This window comes from Rhincodon typus, chromosome 4 (assembly GCF_021869965.1).
Source record: "Rhincodon typus isolate 14 chromosome 4, sRhiTyp1.1, whole genome shotgun sequence".
NCBI classification, from domain to species: Eukaryota; Metazoa; Chordata; class Chondrichthyes; order Orectolobiformes; family Rhincodontidae; genus Rhincodon; species Rhincodon typus.
The window spans coordinates 5199795-5218044 of record NC_063335.1 but is presented as its reverse complement, the minus strand read 5'-3'; the positions used below and the strand labels follow the sequence as shown (position 1 = coordinate 5218044).

Below are 18250 nucleotides of genomic sequence, written 5' to 3'. Positions count from 1 at the left end.
TTTGCCACATTACCTCAAAAACTTTCACAATTGGAAAGTAACTCAATCCAAAGTAGGTGTGATGACCATTTTCAAAATCTAAGGCTCAACACAAAGGTTTGGTTCAATTCATCAGCGGTGAAGAAACTCATAATTTTCCTGGGCCACTATATCTTTGGGTAGTCATAGCCAAGGGAGAATGTGAACCTGGAGAACTCTCATTTAACTTATGATAAAATTATAGAATTAAAAAAAGAGCAACATGTGTGTGTGTGTTTGGAGGTGGGGTAGGAAAAAGTGAGTGATTAAAATATTCAAGAGGCTGCAATTGCAAAGAGAATTGTTTGGATGCTATGCTGAGAAAATGGATAGTTGGTGAAAAGTTTTTTGGATCTAATTTTCTGGTCATAAAAATGGTAAAACTCATTTTCCATAACATGAAAAAGCCCATAAATAGGCTTGGGAAGAACTGAGCATAGAGTTATAGGAATGGAGATGTGCTGTTAAGTAAGGTGACCCATCCCTTGAAGCAAGTCAGTTATGGGTTGAGTCTGAATTCTCCTACCAGGATTGGATCAAAGATTTTACAGAAGGAAGAATGGAATTGTGTTGAAGATGACTTTGAACACTGATGTAGGATTGTTTACAATATTGTTTGTTTTATTTTTGTTGATAATAACAAAGGATCAGCAATTTTTAAGATCCCATTCTTTAAAAGCAAATAATGTCATCCTCATTCTCATGTCCTTCAGCAACAATACAACATCTCTCAAGAGAAAGCCAATTGTCAAACTTGAAAACCTGAGAGCATTTCAACTATCGAACAAACATTCCTCCAGCCTCTAAGATGTCACCATTTATACAGTGCCTGTCTTTCACTAAAGGTGAAACTAAAACATTGAATGTCAATGAAATGATAACTTCACAGACACAATTACTGCAGTTTCCCAGTTTTGATAAGTAACCAAAACAAATTGATCAGATGAATCCAAAGATAAGTTCTAGCCGAATACAACAATTTATATTACAAAACAGTATCACAACTTACGGATACACAAATGGAATGCATCAATATTTCTCACATTTTTTTAAAAAGAAAGTAGAGTAATTAATGAGGAATCTGATTTGTAACATGATTACAAGAAACCATACAAAAGGATAAAACCACAGCACAGAGAGCTTTAGCTTACAAAATATTAATGGCTGGAGCTCTGCATTTTCAGTTTCCCAAGATTTCCCAATAGTTTCTCATTAATTATTTCTATATTGCTGAAAAAAGCCAAGGGGCAGTAAACTACCAATCATTATTAACTGGTGCATTGTTCACAACAATGGCTCTAACTATCAGAGTCAACATGCGAACCAATCAGCTTTTTCCTCTTATATAGCTAAAATGCTTGTTTTGTTTTTGAATTGGTATTCTTGCAAATTGTCCAGATGAGTACAAGACAACAAGTTTTGATAAAAAGTGTTTCTTTCAGCAAAACTCAAGTTCTGTAGTAAATACAACTAATTATTTTTAAATGTTCAAAAGTAAGTAAAAATTTATCAAAAAGATATAATTCAGTAATAAGAAAAAGGATTAATTCTTCCACTAATGTGTGTATAAAATATAAAGTGCATTTCATTTTGGTTCCTTAACTGATCCCCTCTATTTGTCATTAAAATACACTAAACATCTGCCTTTACAATTAAGTTGCTAAGATAAGATCTCTAATACTCCAGTTCTTTTCATGTTGCTATGAAAGAAAAAGAAATCAGAGGGAAAAATGTGTACAATTGCAAGTGATATGAACTTACAATCATACTTTCTCCTGGATTTTTGGTTTTCTCATTTACTAACTGTTCTGGAAATGAGGCATGTTCGAGAATATACATATAATTTTAGCAAAGTCAGCCAACAAATGGAAATATTGGAAAGCAATTGGGCTACAATTTGGCACTTTGAACTGCAACTTGCTGTAGTTCCCATGTATAAATGCCATCTCCTAAGGTTAACCATCCTATTGGAATGGTAAATTCATCACTGTTTTTCTTCATCCTCAAGAGGTCAAGACAGAATCGTCACTGGTATTGTTGCTTTCGGTATGAATGGCTGTTCTGTCAATATCAACCAGTGATGTCTCATTCCAAAAGAGTTTCTCAACAGGAACAACCTATGAATTCAACTTTTGAGCTATGGTGGCTTCCCAATTTTCATGTAAAGTAAGTGAAATCTACAATAAAAATGATCTCCCTTTGGCTTCCTCTATGGATTTTAAGAGAAAAGTTGGGCATTGTTGCCACACTCCCAATTCTCATCTTTGGAATGCATCTAGGAATTCAATTTGAAACCCAAGGACCAAAACCTTTCATGCTGTTGAAATCCTTAATTTTGGTGAGTGAGACTATCCGCTGCTTCTCCACATCAATATGATATTGACCCATTGGACTTCTAGCAGTTACAACTTAATGTGTTGCCAAACCTTAGCCACATTGCTTTCCAAAATCTCTGTTTGTTGACTAATTTTCATGACTTTAACCATTCCTTATTTCTAGGACAGTCAGTAAATAAGATTCACACATTAGAAAAATAAAATACTGAGAAATTATAGAATTGTTCAGTTCATGTCATTTATAACTATATACTTTCCCCTTTGATTTCTACCTTTTCAAAAGGGATTGAATTTCAGAGAGCATATACCAGGGTAAAATATGTTCCATTAGGAAGTCCATTTTCTATTCAGATCTCTGGCTCTTTCCTACTTTTCTCTTTAGCTCTTTGAGAAAATCTTCAATCCACTAAACTACAGACTATGATAAACATACACAACCCCAGTCCATGTGTTGGCAATTTAGACGGGAGAACAATAGAGATTAATTCTGTGATGTAGGATAGCTGTTGATTGAGGCTGCTTTTGAAGGGTGCTTGGCTTTTCACATCAGACCGTCCCATTATGTCCAAACCTCAAAGCTAAATAGAAATAACTCTAGATCAGTCTTTCAGTGGAACATAAACAAAAATTGTTGAAGAAACTCAGCAGGTCTGGCAGCATCTCTGGGGAGAAAAACAGGGTTAATGTTTTGAGGCTGGAGTCTCTCCGCCAGAACTGGTTGGACATGGCTAAGGTTTGGCATTTCTGATGAAGAGTCATCGGCCTTGAAACGTTAACTCTGTTTTCTCCACACACCTGCTGAGTTTCTCCAGCAATTTCTGGTTTTGTTTCAGATCTCAAGCATCCACAGTTCTTTGTTTTAATCTTTCAGTGGAGCTTGCTGAATTTGCAATGGAGAAGAAGTGCCCAGAGAAGAACAGGCACTGAATTTTATTTGTCACGTATATTCTGTCTAGCACACCTTACTGAGTATCACAACTTGTTATGGAATCAAACTGCAGCAATTTAAAATGCAGCTGTTAACCAGCTCTGTAACAGATAGTAGAAATGAAATATTTACACAAACCTCTCCTGCCACAGTAATTAAAAGGACAGAAAAAGAAACACAGGAGAAGGATGATCCAAAAAATGTGATTAGTGAATTTACAAGCAATGTAAGCCCTGATATCTGTTCACAGATCAATGGGGCATGGGGTTGCTCTGGAGAGTTCATGCACCATACCTTTTTCTGGTTTTGCGCCCTGCTCAGAGCCTGGCTCCATCTCCTCTGAGGATCAAAAATCAACCTAATACTTCAGCTTCAGTTTGCCAATGAGCTGTTCAGCTACAGCAGTTGTAAAGCATACTGACAATGGTCTCACTGCTCTCCTTCACAGCCCGTGACAACAAAGCTGCACTTCTCAACCTTCCTAAACTCAAAATGTCAATTTGACCATTGCTCCAGGATAACATTCGTTGACTATAACTGTTCTGCAGTCAGTTTGAAGATAATATAAATTGCAGTTAAGTGCCTCTTCCTCCTTGATCTCTCTGCTACCTTAAGTAGATTTATTATATGTTCCCAATTTGCTTTTGTTTTCATACAAGTCAGACGCTGAAGCCTTTTTCCATAATAGCTAGGAGCTGAACAAGAATTTGCACAGACTGCTTACAAAGAAAAACTGAGAGGCCTTGGGTAATAGTGATCAGTATTTGAAGAAAATAATTCTACATTATTGATCAAGGAAAGGGATAAGAAAAAGTAAAAAAAACTCACTTGAAAATTACAAGAATAACAAATATAGAGAAACAACACTCTTGGATGTGAAGTGAGACGGGTAAAAACCAACAACACAGAATTCTATGCACAAACGCATTAGAATGAGAGCTGAATTTGCTGTAGTGTCATCGAAGCCATACCTGATCCTCTGGAGTCGCTTCTGTTGGTAGAGGCAGATTAGACTCCTCACAAACGGCAAGACTCCTCACCAATTTACCTTTGGCTCCTGACTGGAAGGCACAGAATAAAAAAGAAAAAAGTTACCTTATGGTGGTAAGAAACAGTTGAGGGACATCAACATCAATTACTTAACAACGATTTAAAACACATGTGTAACAGGATGTAGTTATAGAGACAGTTGGTATCTTGCAAAATTCTACAGATTCTAGAAAGATTCCTGCAAATTGTAAGGCAGCAAACATCATCCCATTATCTAAGAAGTGACTGAAGGGTTTAGGCCCGAAACATCAGCTTGCCTGCTCCTCTGATGCTGCTTGGCATGCTGTGTTCATCCAGCTCCACACCTTGTTATTACAGGGAACTACAGACCTGTTAGCAGGACATCTGTACAGGGAAAATGCTAGAATCTGTTACAAAGAATGAGATAAATAGACACGTGATTGATAATGATCTTGATTGGGCGTCATGAGCTTGGACTTGTGAGTGTAAAATCATGTTTAACAAACTCATTGGAGTGTTTTGAAGATGTAACAAAATCGATAAAGGAGAGCCAAAGGAAATCGTATACTTAGGGTTTCTGACTACTTTTGATAAAGTCCCCACAGGATGCTAGTTGGAAAGATTGAACCATGTGGGATAGGAGGTAATGTCCTGGCATGGATTAATGATTGGCTAACAGGCAGAGAACACAGAATAGGCATAAATAGATCATTCTCACATTGGCAGGCTGTGATTAGTGCAGTCCCACAAGGATCAATACTTCAGCCCCAGCTGTTCACAATATTTATCAATGGTTTGGAGCTGAGTACTGAATGTACTATTTGCAAATTCACAGATTATACAAAGCTAATTAGGAATGCGTGCTGTGACGAGAATGTATACCAGCTTCAGCAGGATTGGGTCAGGCTTAGTAAATAGTCAAAGACATGACAGATGGAATATAATGTGGAAAAATGAGGTTATTCACTTGGTAGGAGAAATAGATGTGCAGATTATATCTTAAATAGTAAGCGGTTGGAAACTATAGATGTACGAAGGGACTTGGGTGTCCTTGCTGATAAATTACCGAGGATTAACAGGCAGGTGGAGCAAGCTATTAGGAAGGATAGTGGAATGTTAGCCGTTATTTCAAGAGAATTTGAGTAGAGGAGTAGTAAATTCTTGCTTCACTCATAGAGAAGCTTGTTTAGACTCCATCTGCATAGTGTATACAATTTTTCATTTAGATATTTCATAAGATATTGCATAAAGAGAGTTTAATAAAGGTTCAGCAGACTTATGCTGGAATGGTGGGGCTATCCTGTGAAGAGAGATTGGACAAACTGAATCAATGCTCTCTCAAGCTTCAAAGAATGGACAGGGTAGATGTAGGTTAGAGGATTTCCTTGGTTGAGGGATTTGAAACCAAGGAACACAATTTAAAAATAAGGGGGATCCCACTTAGGTCTGAGATTAGAAGAATTCATTTGACTCAGATTGTTGTGAATCTTTTTCTGCATCAAACAGTTGTGGAGGCTTAGTCTTTAAGGTAGAGGTTGATAGATTTCTGATTACCAGTGGTGTACTGGGTTATGAAGAAGGGATGTATAAGAGATATTGAAGTGCTAGATCAGCCAAGATTGAAATGAATGTCCTGACACGCTTGATGGATTGAATTGGCTACTCTGACTCCTATGTGCCTGACAGAGATTTGCCATGATATAAAGTTCTTTTTTTAACCTGTATCTAACATTTCCTGAATAAAGCATCACTAAAGTTCTGAGCACATCGCAACAAACTAATGGTATGTCAAGTGTCTCCAATAAAACAAGGTTACCTCATTATATTTCTACTTCAGTAAAAGAACCAAATAATGCAAATGTAAAGGTTTTATTTTTAAATAAAAGTAAAATGAAGAAACACCTGACAAAATAATCTGGGCTCTAATCTTGCACAGAAAATTTATGGTACACAGGTCTGTTATTTAGAACACCAAAATTTCAACATATATAAATATGAACATGAATATAAAGAAAGTGACAGGCCCCAAGATCTGTGTTAAGAGACGAACAATAAATTTTGTTTTAAATGTTTATGAGAAAAGAGGATTTAAATTCATAATTACCTAACCCTTTTCAAATTGACATTCCAATAGTAAATGGTTAAGAGTTTACACTGAAAGCAGATAACCAAAACTGGTTGGAAGAAGTAATTAAGTTTTCATCCATTTGTGCCTATCCTAAAATTTGTGTAGATAAAGATAATTTCCTCTGGTTGGAGCATCCGCAAATGATAATCAATTTAAATTTATCGTCGAGGGAGATTAGAAGAATAACCACAAACTTTAGGTAAGACAGACACCACTGTATTTTTAAGAAAATGTTTGCAGCAGAGGACAGGATTATGGGCTGAAACGGAAGAGTTTTGATTTTAGCTTTCAGTGTCTTTAGCAAAGAGTAAGCATGGATGCAATGAGTTAAATAACCTGCGTTAAACTTTTTGCTCGGTCTAGATGAGATCAGAGTCAGCATTGTTCAAGTGACAAAATGCAAATTAATTCTTTAGAACTGTTTAGAAAGAGAGGTGGAAATGGGAGAGAGGTATATAATTAAAAAGATAGCAACGGAGAAAAAGAGACTTGTTTGTGAAGCCTTTGACCTTGTACTCAGCAAAACAGATGCAGTAGTATCAAATTTCAAAGTGAACAATGATTTGTACCATTTGAGAAAAAAAGAGGTATTGTTTGGTTGATAAATCAGCTTTGATTGTTTGATGTGTTGCCGTGAAGAATGCATGATGTAACATTTAAACCGCATTCTTCTGTTTAAATTCCAAAAAGGCAAGTCGAATCTGACATTGCAATGAGGAACGCATCAGAAAATAGTTGTCTCCAAGCTTTGAAAAGTAAATTGAAAAAGTGGCAATGCTTAGATACATCTTTCCCTTTGCAGATTAAAAGGCCATTTAAATAAACGAATGTAGCTTGTAGAAGTGTAAGCGACCCACACTGTGAGCCTAACTGAAAATTTTAAATTCATGTATGGTGCATTTTCTTAACACACTTGGGATTATTCAGTAAGTGATGTTTAAACAAGGAATCACATGTAACAATTTTCTACATGCTTGGGCAGATTTGACAGCATGTCTTTTTCTCATAAATTTTGTGTTCTGTATTATCAAACCTACTTTAAAAACTTTAGCATTAGCTGATCAGCGGATGTGTCAAATTTTGAAATATCAATTGAACAGTCACATATATGCCAGATGAAGAAAAACAAAATAATTATATTATAACACATCAACAACCTACATAATTCGAACTCATTTTCTAAAAACGTATGTAGTGAAATTTGGCTTTTCTCCTGATACTTTAACTTGAGTTTGTGACAAATTAGCAATTCCCACAAGTAGACCAATGTCTGCTGTGAAAAGAAACTTGCTTTTTTATGTCCAACATGAATGAGATTTCAGCGTTAACAATTACCCATATACTCTGCAATTTGCATTAGAAATTGTGCAGCTTGTCCCATGCTCTCCTCTCTATTCTGAGAGGAAAAATGTCATGTTGTCAAATCATATTGTTCAAGCTGAAGCTAATAGCTAGGGTTATGTACAAGAGTATAATTATGCAAAATCAAATGAGAATAGAGAATAACTGACAGTACAGAATGTCACTAACATTTAAGCTGCTCTGAAAGAAAACAATAATTCAAAACCTTGGTAGATCCATCCAGATTCGTTGAACTGAGTTCTGCTAAACATTTTATTAGTACTGAATGGCTCCCCTTTCCCTGAATCAACATGGAAATAGGTTTGTAAGCCGGAAATTAGAGATAGCAGCAAAACAAAACCTCTTGTACAATTCAAAAGCAAGCTTTGACACTCCAGATTAAAGAAGCTCTTTATTTAGGCAGAATTTTTTTTTGTCAATTCTACAATTCAAATAGACAGAACATGAACAGCAGTTTCCTGGCTATCTGAGAAAATAATTACTTTTGACGTCTCCTCAGTGGATATAATATTGAATAGTGTAATTTCAAATGTGTGACACACCATTGATGGCTCTGCAATAAAAAGCGGTATTTTTATCTGCTCATCCAATTGGCAGCCTTTCTACATTAATATCTGAATGACACAAAGTTAACTACAAAGGCTAGATGGTCCTTATTGAGATGCATTTTTCAGATGACATAGGACTCCTGATACCAACATTTACAGTACACTACAATACAGCACAGGAACCAAGACTGCATTAATTCCTGGACCTTATTTAGACCTGCTGCTTACTGCCCATGCGCAGTTTCTATCCCTCTGTTCAATTTCCATTCATGTGCCTATCAAGGTACGCTTTAAATGTTGCTAACATGCCTGCTTCCACTACCTTCACTGCCACTGCATTCCAGCTCCCACCACCCTCTGTGTCAAAAATTTTTTTGCACTTCTTCCCTAAATTTTCTTCCCTATTTCTTGTGTTCTTGTGTGTAAATGATGGATGTTTCTCAACGAATATACAGATATACAGTCCCCTGAAATTTGTTTTAAATGGAAAGCATTTTGCCTGGCTAAGCTAAAACAAAACATAAATTATACTATTTGAAGTATTTTAGAGTTTTGCAAAAGTCAAATTATTTACATCCATATCATATAGGTTTAAATGTAAAACCCCCAAATACAAGTAATTTGTTAGAATTGGGATTTAAGTAAATGTTCTAACCGTGCTAAGTCAATGTTTCAGACCACAATTGGGTATACAAATAGTAAAGATTTTCTATGAATGATTAAGGTATACAATGCAGGCCTCAAGAAAGAATTTTTCATCATCTGACTGAAGAAATCTTACTTAGGATTTGTGTGTTAATCCACATATTCACAAAGAAATCATGGTCCAGTTGATAGATTTTACAGCTATGAATATTGGAGTAATGCCTAATGACTGGAATATTCATTAGAGCCAGGAAGCAAGAGCCTGGTGATTCAAGCTGCTTAGTCTAACATTCAAATCAAGAACACTGATTTTACAGGACCTCTTTATCGAAGATACAAAGATCTTCAATTCCACTTCTGGTTAAGTTAAGAATCATTTTCACCAAAGTGGAGGTATGGGAATCTGCACTCCACAGTTGGACGAATGAGCTTTACATCAGTTGCATGCAATTTAGTTACAAGAGAAATGTAAGTGAAACATTGCTATAGCTTCATAATGACCAGGCAGTTCCCATGTATTTGTATTTATATTTCACTAAAGCATCCACAAAAATGTCATTTCCTTCATTCATGGCCATTTGATCCTATGAAAGATATGGTTATTAACTCGTTTCCCATAAAAGATGTAAATAAAGTCTGGGTCAATTGTATTCTCATGTGTCAAACCTAATCATTTGATGCTAATCAACATAATTTTATTCCTACCTTATAATCAAGGTGCGCTATTTGGTTTTGCTTTCATTATAATACATTTTCCATTTGGCACCAATTTGTGCTGTTATTCAGACAGAAATGATGAATGAAATTAGTGCTCTACTGCAATAAAAGAAAAGGATTCATTTGCTGCATCTATTCTGTTGTGAGTTCGACTTGACAAAACAATAGATGTTTACACCATGGGGAGATGTTATTCAGCTTATTTGTCAAATGCCGGCTCTTTCTTAGAGCAACCTCAATAAATCATTGATCTCCCCCATTGTTTGCTGTCTCTTAAACTTTCTCTATAGCTAAACGTACCATGCTGTGTCAAATTTCTGAGTTAAACAATAAGGAATAAAGGGCTAAATTTTTTTTTGTGTAGCCGTGCTCTAAAACAATGTTACATAGACTCCCGGGAAACAGTACATGGTCAGTTGCTACCTGCCTGGTTTCCTACTGTGATACCACTGACCAGAGGTTTTTCATATCATCTCTGAACAGACTGAATAGAAAATACCTGCTAAATTCATATAGAAAACTCTAGTGGTGAGTGGTAGCATCATTACCTCTGGGCCAGGAGGCCCAGGTTTAAGTTCTACCTATTCCACCCGTGTCATTACATGTCTGGACATATTGATTAAAATATCTACAGAATTCACATATAAGAAGAGGGTGCAAAAAAGTGCACGACATCTAGATGGAGAACTTCTGAAGATATGATCTCAGTGCAGGTTGGAGGAGAGTGCAGAACTCATGCTATGTTGCACATAATTCATATAATTGATTCACATAATGTCTTTATCTATACATGTATACAAAGAACCACAGCGTGTATAATAATTGTAATCAGGCACATAGTGCAGGATATAATGACATTACAGTGCCCAAATGGCTACTCAAGCTTATTTAGTCATAACGTACCACGTTCTCCATTCATAAAAAAGGAAGATATCAGTTACAGGCTCGAGAAACAATATTCACCAGGATATCAACTTCCACCAGCTCTTCTTGAAGCAATTTCTGCCAGCCCACCTACAGCTTCCCTCCAACATACTTTAACTAATTCGGAGAATTATGTAGTGATGTTAAATGTGAGTATGCTTATGCTTGGGGGACTGTGGGTGAGGGGTTGGAAATGGGAGCAATGATAATGGTTAATGAGCATCTAGCTGCATAGAGCGGGCATCCTCTTTGCCATCCTCTTGAGTTGCAATGAAATTTGTTTTTTTATTATTCATTTATGGAATGTGCACGTTGCTGGCTAGGTCAGCATTTATTGCCCATCGCTAATTGCCTAGAAGCAATTGCAGTTGTGAGTCAACCACAATGCTGTGAGTCTGGAGTCATATGTGGCCAGACGAGGTAAGGATGGCAGTTTCCTTCTCTAAAGGACATGAGTAAACCAGATGGGTTTTTCCAACAAATGGCAACGTATTCACGGTCATCATTAGACTCTTACTTCCAGATTATTTTTAAATTCAAATTCCACCATCTGCCATGGCGGGATTCAAACGTGGATTCCCAGGACATCGCTGGGGTTTCTGGGTTAACAGTCCAGCAATAATACCACTAGGCCATTGCCTCCCCAATATAGACCATAATGGGCATGGAAAAACTGATGCTAATACAAGAGGACTAATATACTGAGCATACAGTTGCCTTGCAATAACAGTGAAAGTTGGACTGGAAGTGAGAACATTTGAGTAGCTAGATAACAAATGCCAGGGACCCAAGTCAGGCTGAGGCAGAAAGGCTCATGGACAGCATGGCCTCCCCTCTGTCAATTGAGGCCCAGTGGGAGGCAATTAATGCTGAGTGAAGGGCCTCATTATCCCACTTTCCACACCACTTCCCAACCCCAACCACAGCTATTCAACCAGGAGGGGGCAGCGGAACTCACTATGCAGAAAGCCCAACAAATAACAATGATTGTACACAGGAAAGTCTCTGCATTTTAGTTTGAAATTGAGTATAAGGCAATATTTGTTGTGATGATGTCAGAAGTAATTGGAACAATGGAGATATTCTCATCAGTAATCTTAGACTTCCATGTAAGTTACAAGAGGTCATCGCCAGTAACAAGATAGAAAATCTAAAAGAAATAAAGATTGCCTCATATTCTGTTCTGCTGGAACTTAATTTAATTGCGAAGATCAATTCACCATTCAAAATTCATCCACCCACAAAGAATGTAACTATCCCTTGACATAGCAGCTAGCTGATTCTTAATTAATTCTTAGTTCCAGCAATATTACAGCCACCAAGGGCTGAATTTAATCCCATACTCCGGGATGAGTTAGATGGCGGGCGTGGATGAGGGTTGTGGGGGGGCGTCACTTCATTGGCAGGAACATGTTTACTGGGGAACTAAGTAAGTCTGAGGCAGAAAGAATCACGGACTGCATGAGCCACCTCACACCCCCCACCTCCTCTGCCAATTGAGGCCCCATGGTAGGCAATTAATGCTGAGTGAAGGGCCTCATTATCCCACTTTCCACACCTCCCCAACCCCAACCCCAACCACAGCTATTCAACCAGGAGGGGGCAGCAGAACTCACTATGCAGAAAGCCCAAAAAGCAGACATTATCAGGGTTGCAGGTATGTTTACAGAGATGTAATGGGGGTAGGGGCTTATTCAAAGGCACTCAGATGAGTAAGGGACAGAGCATCAGGAAGGGTGAGCAGGCCCACTTAGAACCATTCCCATGCTCTTGCTGCTGACTCTCCTTTCCAGCTTACTACTCCCTTAGTCACCCATGTCTGTATCTCTCAATGAGCTTGTACTTCTGGTGAGTCCATTCCTGATAGTAGCTATCACTCCCTGTGAAAATGCAGAGGAGTGGACAGCCAACAGTATCAGATTGGCTGACAGCTCTCAGTGACCAATCTTCCTGTCCCAAAGTCCTTTTTCTTGGGAAAAGACCATAACTGCACATGGCTAAGTGCCTAGCTGGCTCTTAATTTAGCAGGCCTTTCCAAAAGGAGGTGACACAGAACTAATAGCATCTCTCCAGCTGTACAAGCTCCCAGCACCTCCATTAAGTGTGGGAAGCTAGTCTAATTGTGACCACAGAAACTTTGCTGAATGGTATAAAACCTATCTGGTTCACTCATGTCCTTTGGGGTAAGTAATCTGCCAGCGCTACCTGTCTGGCCCTATATGTGACTCCAGGCTCTCTTAACTCTGAAATGGCCAAAACAAGCCACCCAGGTCAAGGGCAAGCAGGGATAGGCAAAAAATGTTGGCCTTGCTAGCAATGCAAATATCCAATGAAAGAATAAAGGGGAAAAATGTTTGGTGGGAAAGGTATTAGAATAGCCGTGATTGGGTTTGGGGCTGGGTCTCAGGGATGGGATGGGCTCAGAGAGGCTATAAGGGAAGATGGAAGAGAAACTAGAGAAAGATGTAAGCTCCAGGCTAGGCCCGTAGGGAGGATTAGAGATAACTTGTCCAAATGGGCTTGTGGAATGTGGCAGGGGTAGCTAATCAGTGGTCTCAATCCTGTTTTTCTTCCTCTTTTTTTTTCTCTCCGTCAGTTAATTCCACTGACAAGTGGCTTATTAATCATCTTCTGCCACTTATTATTCGAGGTTAGGATTAGGGTAGGCCAAATGGGAGTAGAGTTTGTCAGCGGAGGAATTGTAATAAGGAAAGGCACTTGGATGATCCTGGAATTGGAAGTAATTTTAGCCGATAGCAGCAAATCCCAATAGCTTCAAGTAGCCCAGCTGGATCTGCTGACTGAATCTATAGACTTAGCAGTTGGGGGGCAGAGGGAGAGATTTAGTCTGATTTACTTCAATTGGGCGCGTGAAAAGTCAATACAAAAATGGGATGGGGTGATTGGGGTTACTGCTTTTGATGGGCCTGTGTTAAGTCCCTTTATAAACTCATTGTGGTATGCCAAATGAGACACAAGGGGAGCAATAGTCTTGTCTAACAAGAAAGTAGCCATATCTGGGATGGCAGCATGTTTGAAGAGAACTGAAGTGTTGGGGAAGGGAAATAGGAGACTACAGTACATGAGAATGGAAAAGTAACATGTGCATGACAATACGTGGGAAGGATATAGGAGGAATACAGAAAAAGACTAAAAACAATGTGAGCAAAAGTATAAATAAATTGATGGGCTTGGGTCGGGAGCAGTAGCTAACATTCAAGTGCCAATGCACTCAGGAAGTGCTCGCATTACTTGGGTCTGATTCAATCCTGTAGTAATGAAAGGAATAGTGTTTTGTAAATCTGCACAGCATAGACATTCCCTCAAACATTGACATGATGGAGTTGTTGTCTGGTACCAATTGAATAACCCTCAATTTATTTGTAGTTTTGACAAAAGCGAGTCAGAACCAATTTTTCTCTTTACAGTTGTAAATGGATCATAAGTTGCACATCCAGCACATTTTGCTTTGACTTACATTACAGTTTGCAAATTATGTAGAAAAATAAAGAGCATGCTATCCAAGATTCTATACCTTTTTTTACACAAATAAAAATACTTTCAACTCGAATAAAAACAGAAAATATTGGAAATACTCAGCAGGCCAAGCCGCATTTATGGAGACAGCATTAGAGTTAATGTTTAAGATTGACGATCTTTTATAAGTATAGTTCATTGACCTGAAACACAGGATGGAATCTTCTGCCCTTTCGCAATAAACCCGAATCAGTAACATTTCTATGTCCCAACATTATTCTGTCAGTTTGCCCATTTGGGAGATATTCCTAAAAGCAGCGATGCAATCCGGGGCTTCAAAGTATGGCTTCTACCTCTTTTGCAGGAGGGAACATGAGGACGCCTCCATTTTAACTCAATGTTACTATTCCAAAACTCCACTTGGTCCTACTTGGAAAGCCGTCTTCTGTAGGAGCAGAAAGATTCAATCCTTTGACTTTATTTTTCTCTCCACGGATGCTGGCTGACCTGTTGAAAATTTCCTGTATTTTTTTTGTTTTATGATACCAACATCTGCAGTATTTTGCCTTTATAAATTTGTCACAGTGTTTGACAGTGATAACTTTTAAAACTGTGCATTTATTGTGAAAAATAAATGTGTTGGGGGGTGGGTTAAAGTATCATGAATTCAGACTTAAATTAAACATATCCTTTTAGTCTGATAACACAGTAAGATCATCAACAACACAAGGTGAATCAGAGCAAGTGCAGCAATGTTAAGCCCAAGTCTGTATAGCACCAAGATACATATGTTGTAATTTAACATTTTGCGAAAGATTGGCATCATATCACTGCCATGTCTAAGAACAATTGGATGGATATTAATTTATTAAACCATTTATGCCTTGACATGCATTAAAGATTGACTCTACCTTTGCTCTTTTCCTCTGCTGCCCTTGGTTTCCTGTGCGTTTCTGTGCAGCAAATTACAAACAAGTGTTACTTACTGATCAAAGCAGACAGAAAAATTACAAATCTTATGGTGTTAATGGCATGATTTTTCTTTCAATTATATATTGTACTACAATTCAATTGATTATGAAGAGATTGACAGCTTATTCTACTGTGAGGTCAATACACACAGACATGTTTGTACATTTATGATTTAAGAAACAATTTGAGGATAAATGTTGAATTTTCTTATCTCCACACAGTAGCCTTAAACAGGGAGCTTTTTCAGATTGTACCTACAACCACAATTCCAAGCAGCGTTTTGTACTTTGCAAATGGAAGCACTAGCAAGGCAAAACAAACAATACTTGTAGAAACCAAAGCTTGTGCACAACCTGTAATAGAAAGTCCCATTGATAGCTTTGCAAAATAAATGAAGTATATACAAGGGGATAATGAAATGATCCTGTATTTTGATTGATGCATGTAGGACAGTGGATGTTGTCTATAATGGACTTTACTGATGCATTTAGCAAAGTTCCTCATGATAGGCTGCTCCAGAAGATTTGGGATCTACAGTGAGTTTGTAAGTTGAATACAAAATTGGGTGGGTCTTAAAAAACAAAGGGTAGTTGTGGAAGGGTGTTTTTCTCTTGTGACTGGAGGTCTGTGACCAGTAGTGTTCCACAAGAATCAGTGCTGGGATGTCTGTTGTTTGTAATTTGAATGAAAATGTAGTTGATCTGATTGGTAAATTTGCAGACAACATGAAAACTGGTGGAGTTGTGGGTAGTGAGTAAGTTTGTCAAAAGATACAGCAGGATGTAGACAGAATGGCAGATAGAGTTTAATTCAGATAAGTGTGAGGTGATGCATTTAGAAGGTCAAATGCAAGAGGAAAGTATACAGCGAATGGGAAAACCCTGAGGAGCATTGATGCACAGAGAGATGCTGGGGTGTAAGTCTACAGCTCCTTGAAAAAGGCAACATAAGTGGTTAAGGTGGTAAAGAAGATATTTTACCTTCATCAGTCAAGGCATTGAGTATAAAGTTGACAAATCATATTGCTGCTATATAAAACTTTAGTTAGGCCACATTTGGAGTATTGTGTCTTGTGGTTGGTTGGTTCGCTGAGCTGTTTGTTGTTCCGCAGACATTTCATTACCCTGCTGGGTAACATCATCAGTGCAGCCTCCGATGAAGCGCCGTTGTGTTTTCCCGCTGGTATTTAAACTCTGGAGTCCGTTGAGTTGGATTACCTCTCTTCCGGTTTTTCCTTTGCAGTGCAGTGTATATGGGGTCCAGCTCTATGTGTATATAACCCCATATACACTGCACTGCAAAGGAAAAACCGGAAGTGAGGTAATCCAGCTCAACGGACTCCAGAGTTTAAATACCAGGCGGGAAAACACAACGGCGCTTCATCGGAGGCTGCACTGATGATGTTACCCAGCAGGGTAATGAAACGTCTGCAGAAAAACAACGAACCAGCTTGGCGACCCAACCAACCACATCATCCACAACCCGAGCTACAAATCTTCTCTAAAACCTTGGAGTACTGTGTATACTCTGGTTTCCACATAATGGGAAGGTTGTGGAAACTTTTGAAAGTTTCCAAAAGAGGTTTACCAGGATGTTGCCTGGATTGGAGTGTACTAGCCAAAAGGAGAGATTGGACAATCTTGGATTGTTTTACTGAGCATTGAAAGCTGAAGGGTGGACCTGATAGTATTATACAAAGTTATGAGACACGTAGACATGGTGGATAGTCAGAGATCTTTCCTCAGGGTGAAAATGTCAAATGTCAAGGGGGCTTAGGTTTAAGGTGAGAGGGGGAAGTTTCAAAGAGATGTGTGAGGCAAGATTTTCACACAGAAGGTGGTAGGGGCCTGGAACACACTGTCAGGGGAGGTGGTGGAAGCAGATATGAGAGTAACATTTATAAGGTATTGAAACTGACAATGAATAGCCAGAGAACAGAGAGATACGGACTATGTGTAGGCAGACAGGATTAGTTTAGAATGGCATCATGATTGGTACAAACATGGTAGGCCAAAGAACCTGTTCCTGAACTGTACTGTTCTATGTGCATAAAAATCAGCAATCAATAGAATCAGCAGTTGGGAATACAGACAGTATTATCTTATGGGTCATCTCACCTGATGGTCAGCCTTTGTGTCATTTGCTTTATCATCTTTGTCCTTCTCTTTCTCCTCTACCTCTGAGCTTGCAGTTCTAATGATGCACGTCTCTGGGGAGGGTGGAGAAATGTCAACATCTTGCTCAATCCCAACCTCCTCTGCAGTCTCTTGGCTCACTGTGTCTTTCTCAGACATCCTCACAGTAAAGAATTACACAAGTAGAAGATGTGGTGACCTATTGGGGTCAAAACATCATAAAATAGACCATTTTATTCTCGGAAAGAGTAGCCCCATTTCCTTTCAAAATTTAGTCAGCTGGATATTACTATCACAGTTTTCCGTCTCAACCCAAGTCTGGGCACTGGATTTCTCAAATGGTGGGGTTTCCCACCCTACATTCTGAAGAGTAGGTGGGAGACACATCCCCGCTAATAATGTCTGCCCTGCAGCTATCTACATTTCGAGGGACATTAATAGGCTAAAGGTGAGATTTCTGTAATTGGTGGCTAATCAAATGGCTGGCAGCGCTATAATCCCAGCAGCACCAGGTTGAAGCACTGCTGGGATAGCAGGCAGTTAATTCCTGAAGAGGCACAGCCATTGGAGGCCATATTTAAAGTGAATCCAGTGTGGCAGAGGGGTCTTGATTGGAGCGAGGCTCCAGTGAGAGTTGTGAGAGGTTTCGGGATTGGGGTGAGGGGCAATGGGTTTGAGAGGCCAGAGGGAGAGGGTATGTGACCTTGGGTGGGTGCTTCTAATAGAAACAGGGGAAACCCAAAGCGGGTACACCCCACTTGCCAGGCACAAGCTCATGTAGTGAGAGTTGCTGGGTTGCCTGTTTGGTATAGGTCTCTCCTCTGTTATGGGTAAAATAGTCATGGGGGCATGCTGAGACACTTAATTAGCTGAAGACGGGTCTAGGCCTGAAACGTCAGCCTTCCTGTTCCTCTGATGCTGCTTGGCCTGCTGTGTTCATCCAGCTCTACACCTTGTTATCTCTTAATTAACTCCATTGTTTTTGTTCCTGATTTACAGCATCCGCAGTTCTTTCGGTTTTTAATTAACTCTATTATTTGACAACTAAA

At 38.7% G+C, this 18250-nt stretch overlaps 1 protein-coding gene across 1 annotated transcript in view; it reads right to left on the bottom strand.

The window, feature by feature from the left end:
- The window catches only part of LOC109916186 (cAMP-regulated phosphoprotein 21-like), a 136819-nt gene extending 119459 nt beyond the window's left edge, over nt 1–17360 (bottom strand). Inside the window, exons 1-3 of the mRNA XM_048595623.1 lie at nt 17184–17360; nt 15006–15047; nt 4254–4343 (exon numbers count right to left, since the gene is read on the bottom strand). Coding sequence (XP_048451580.1) covers nt 4254–4343; nt 15006–15047; nt 17184–17360 — 309 coding nt within the window. The remainder of the gene's footprint in view (nt 1–4253; nt 4344–15005; nt 15048–17183) is intronic.
- Nucleotides 17361–18250: the final 890 nt, after the last annotated feature.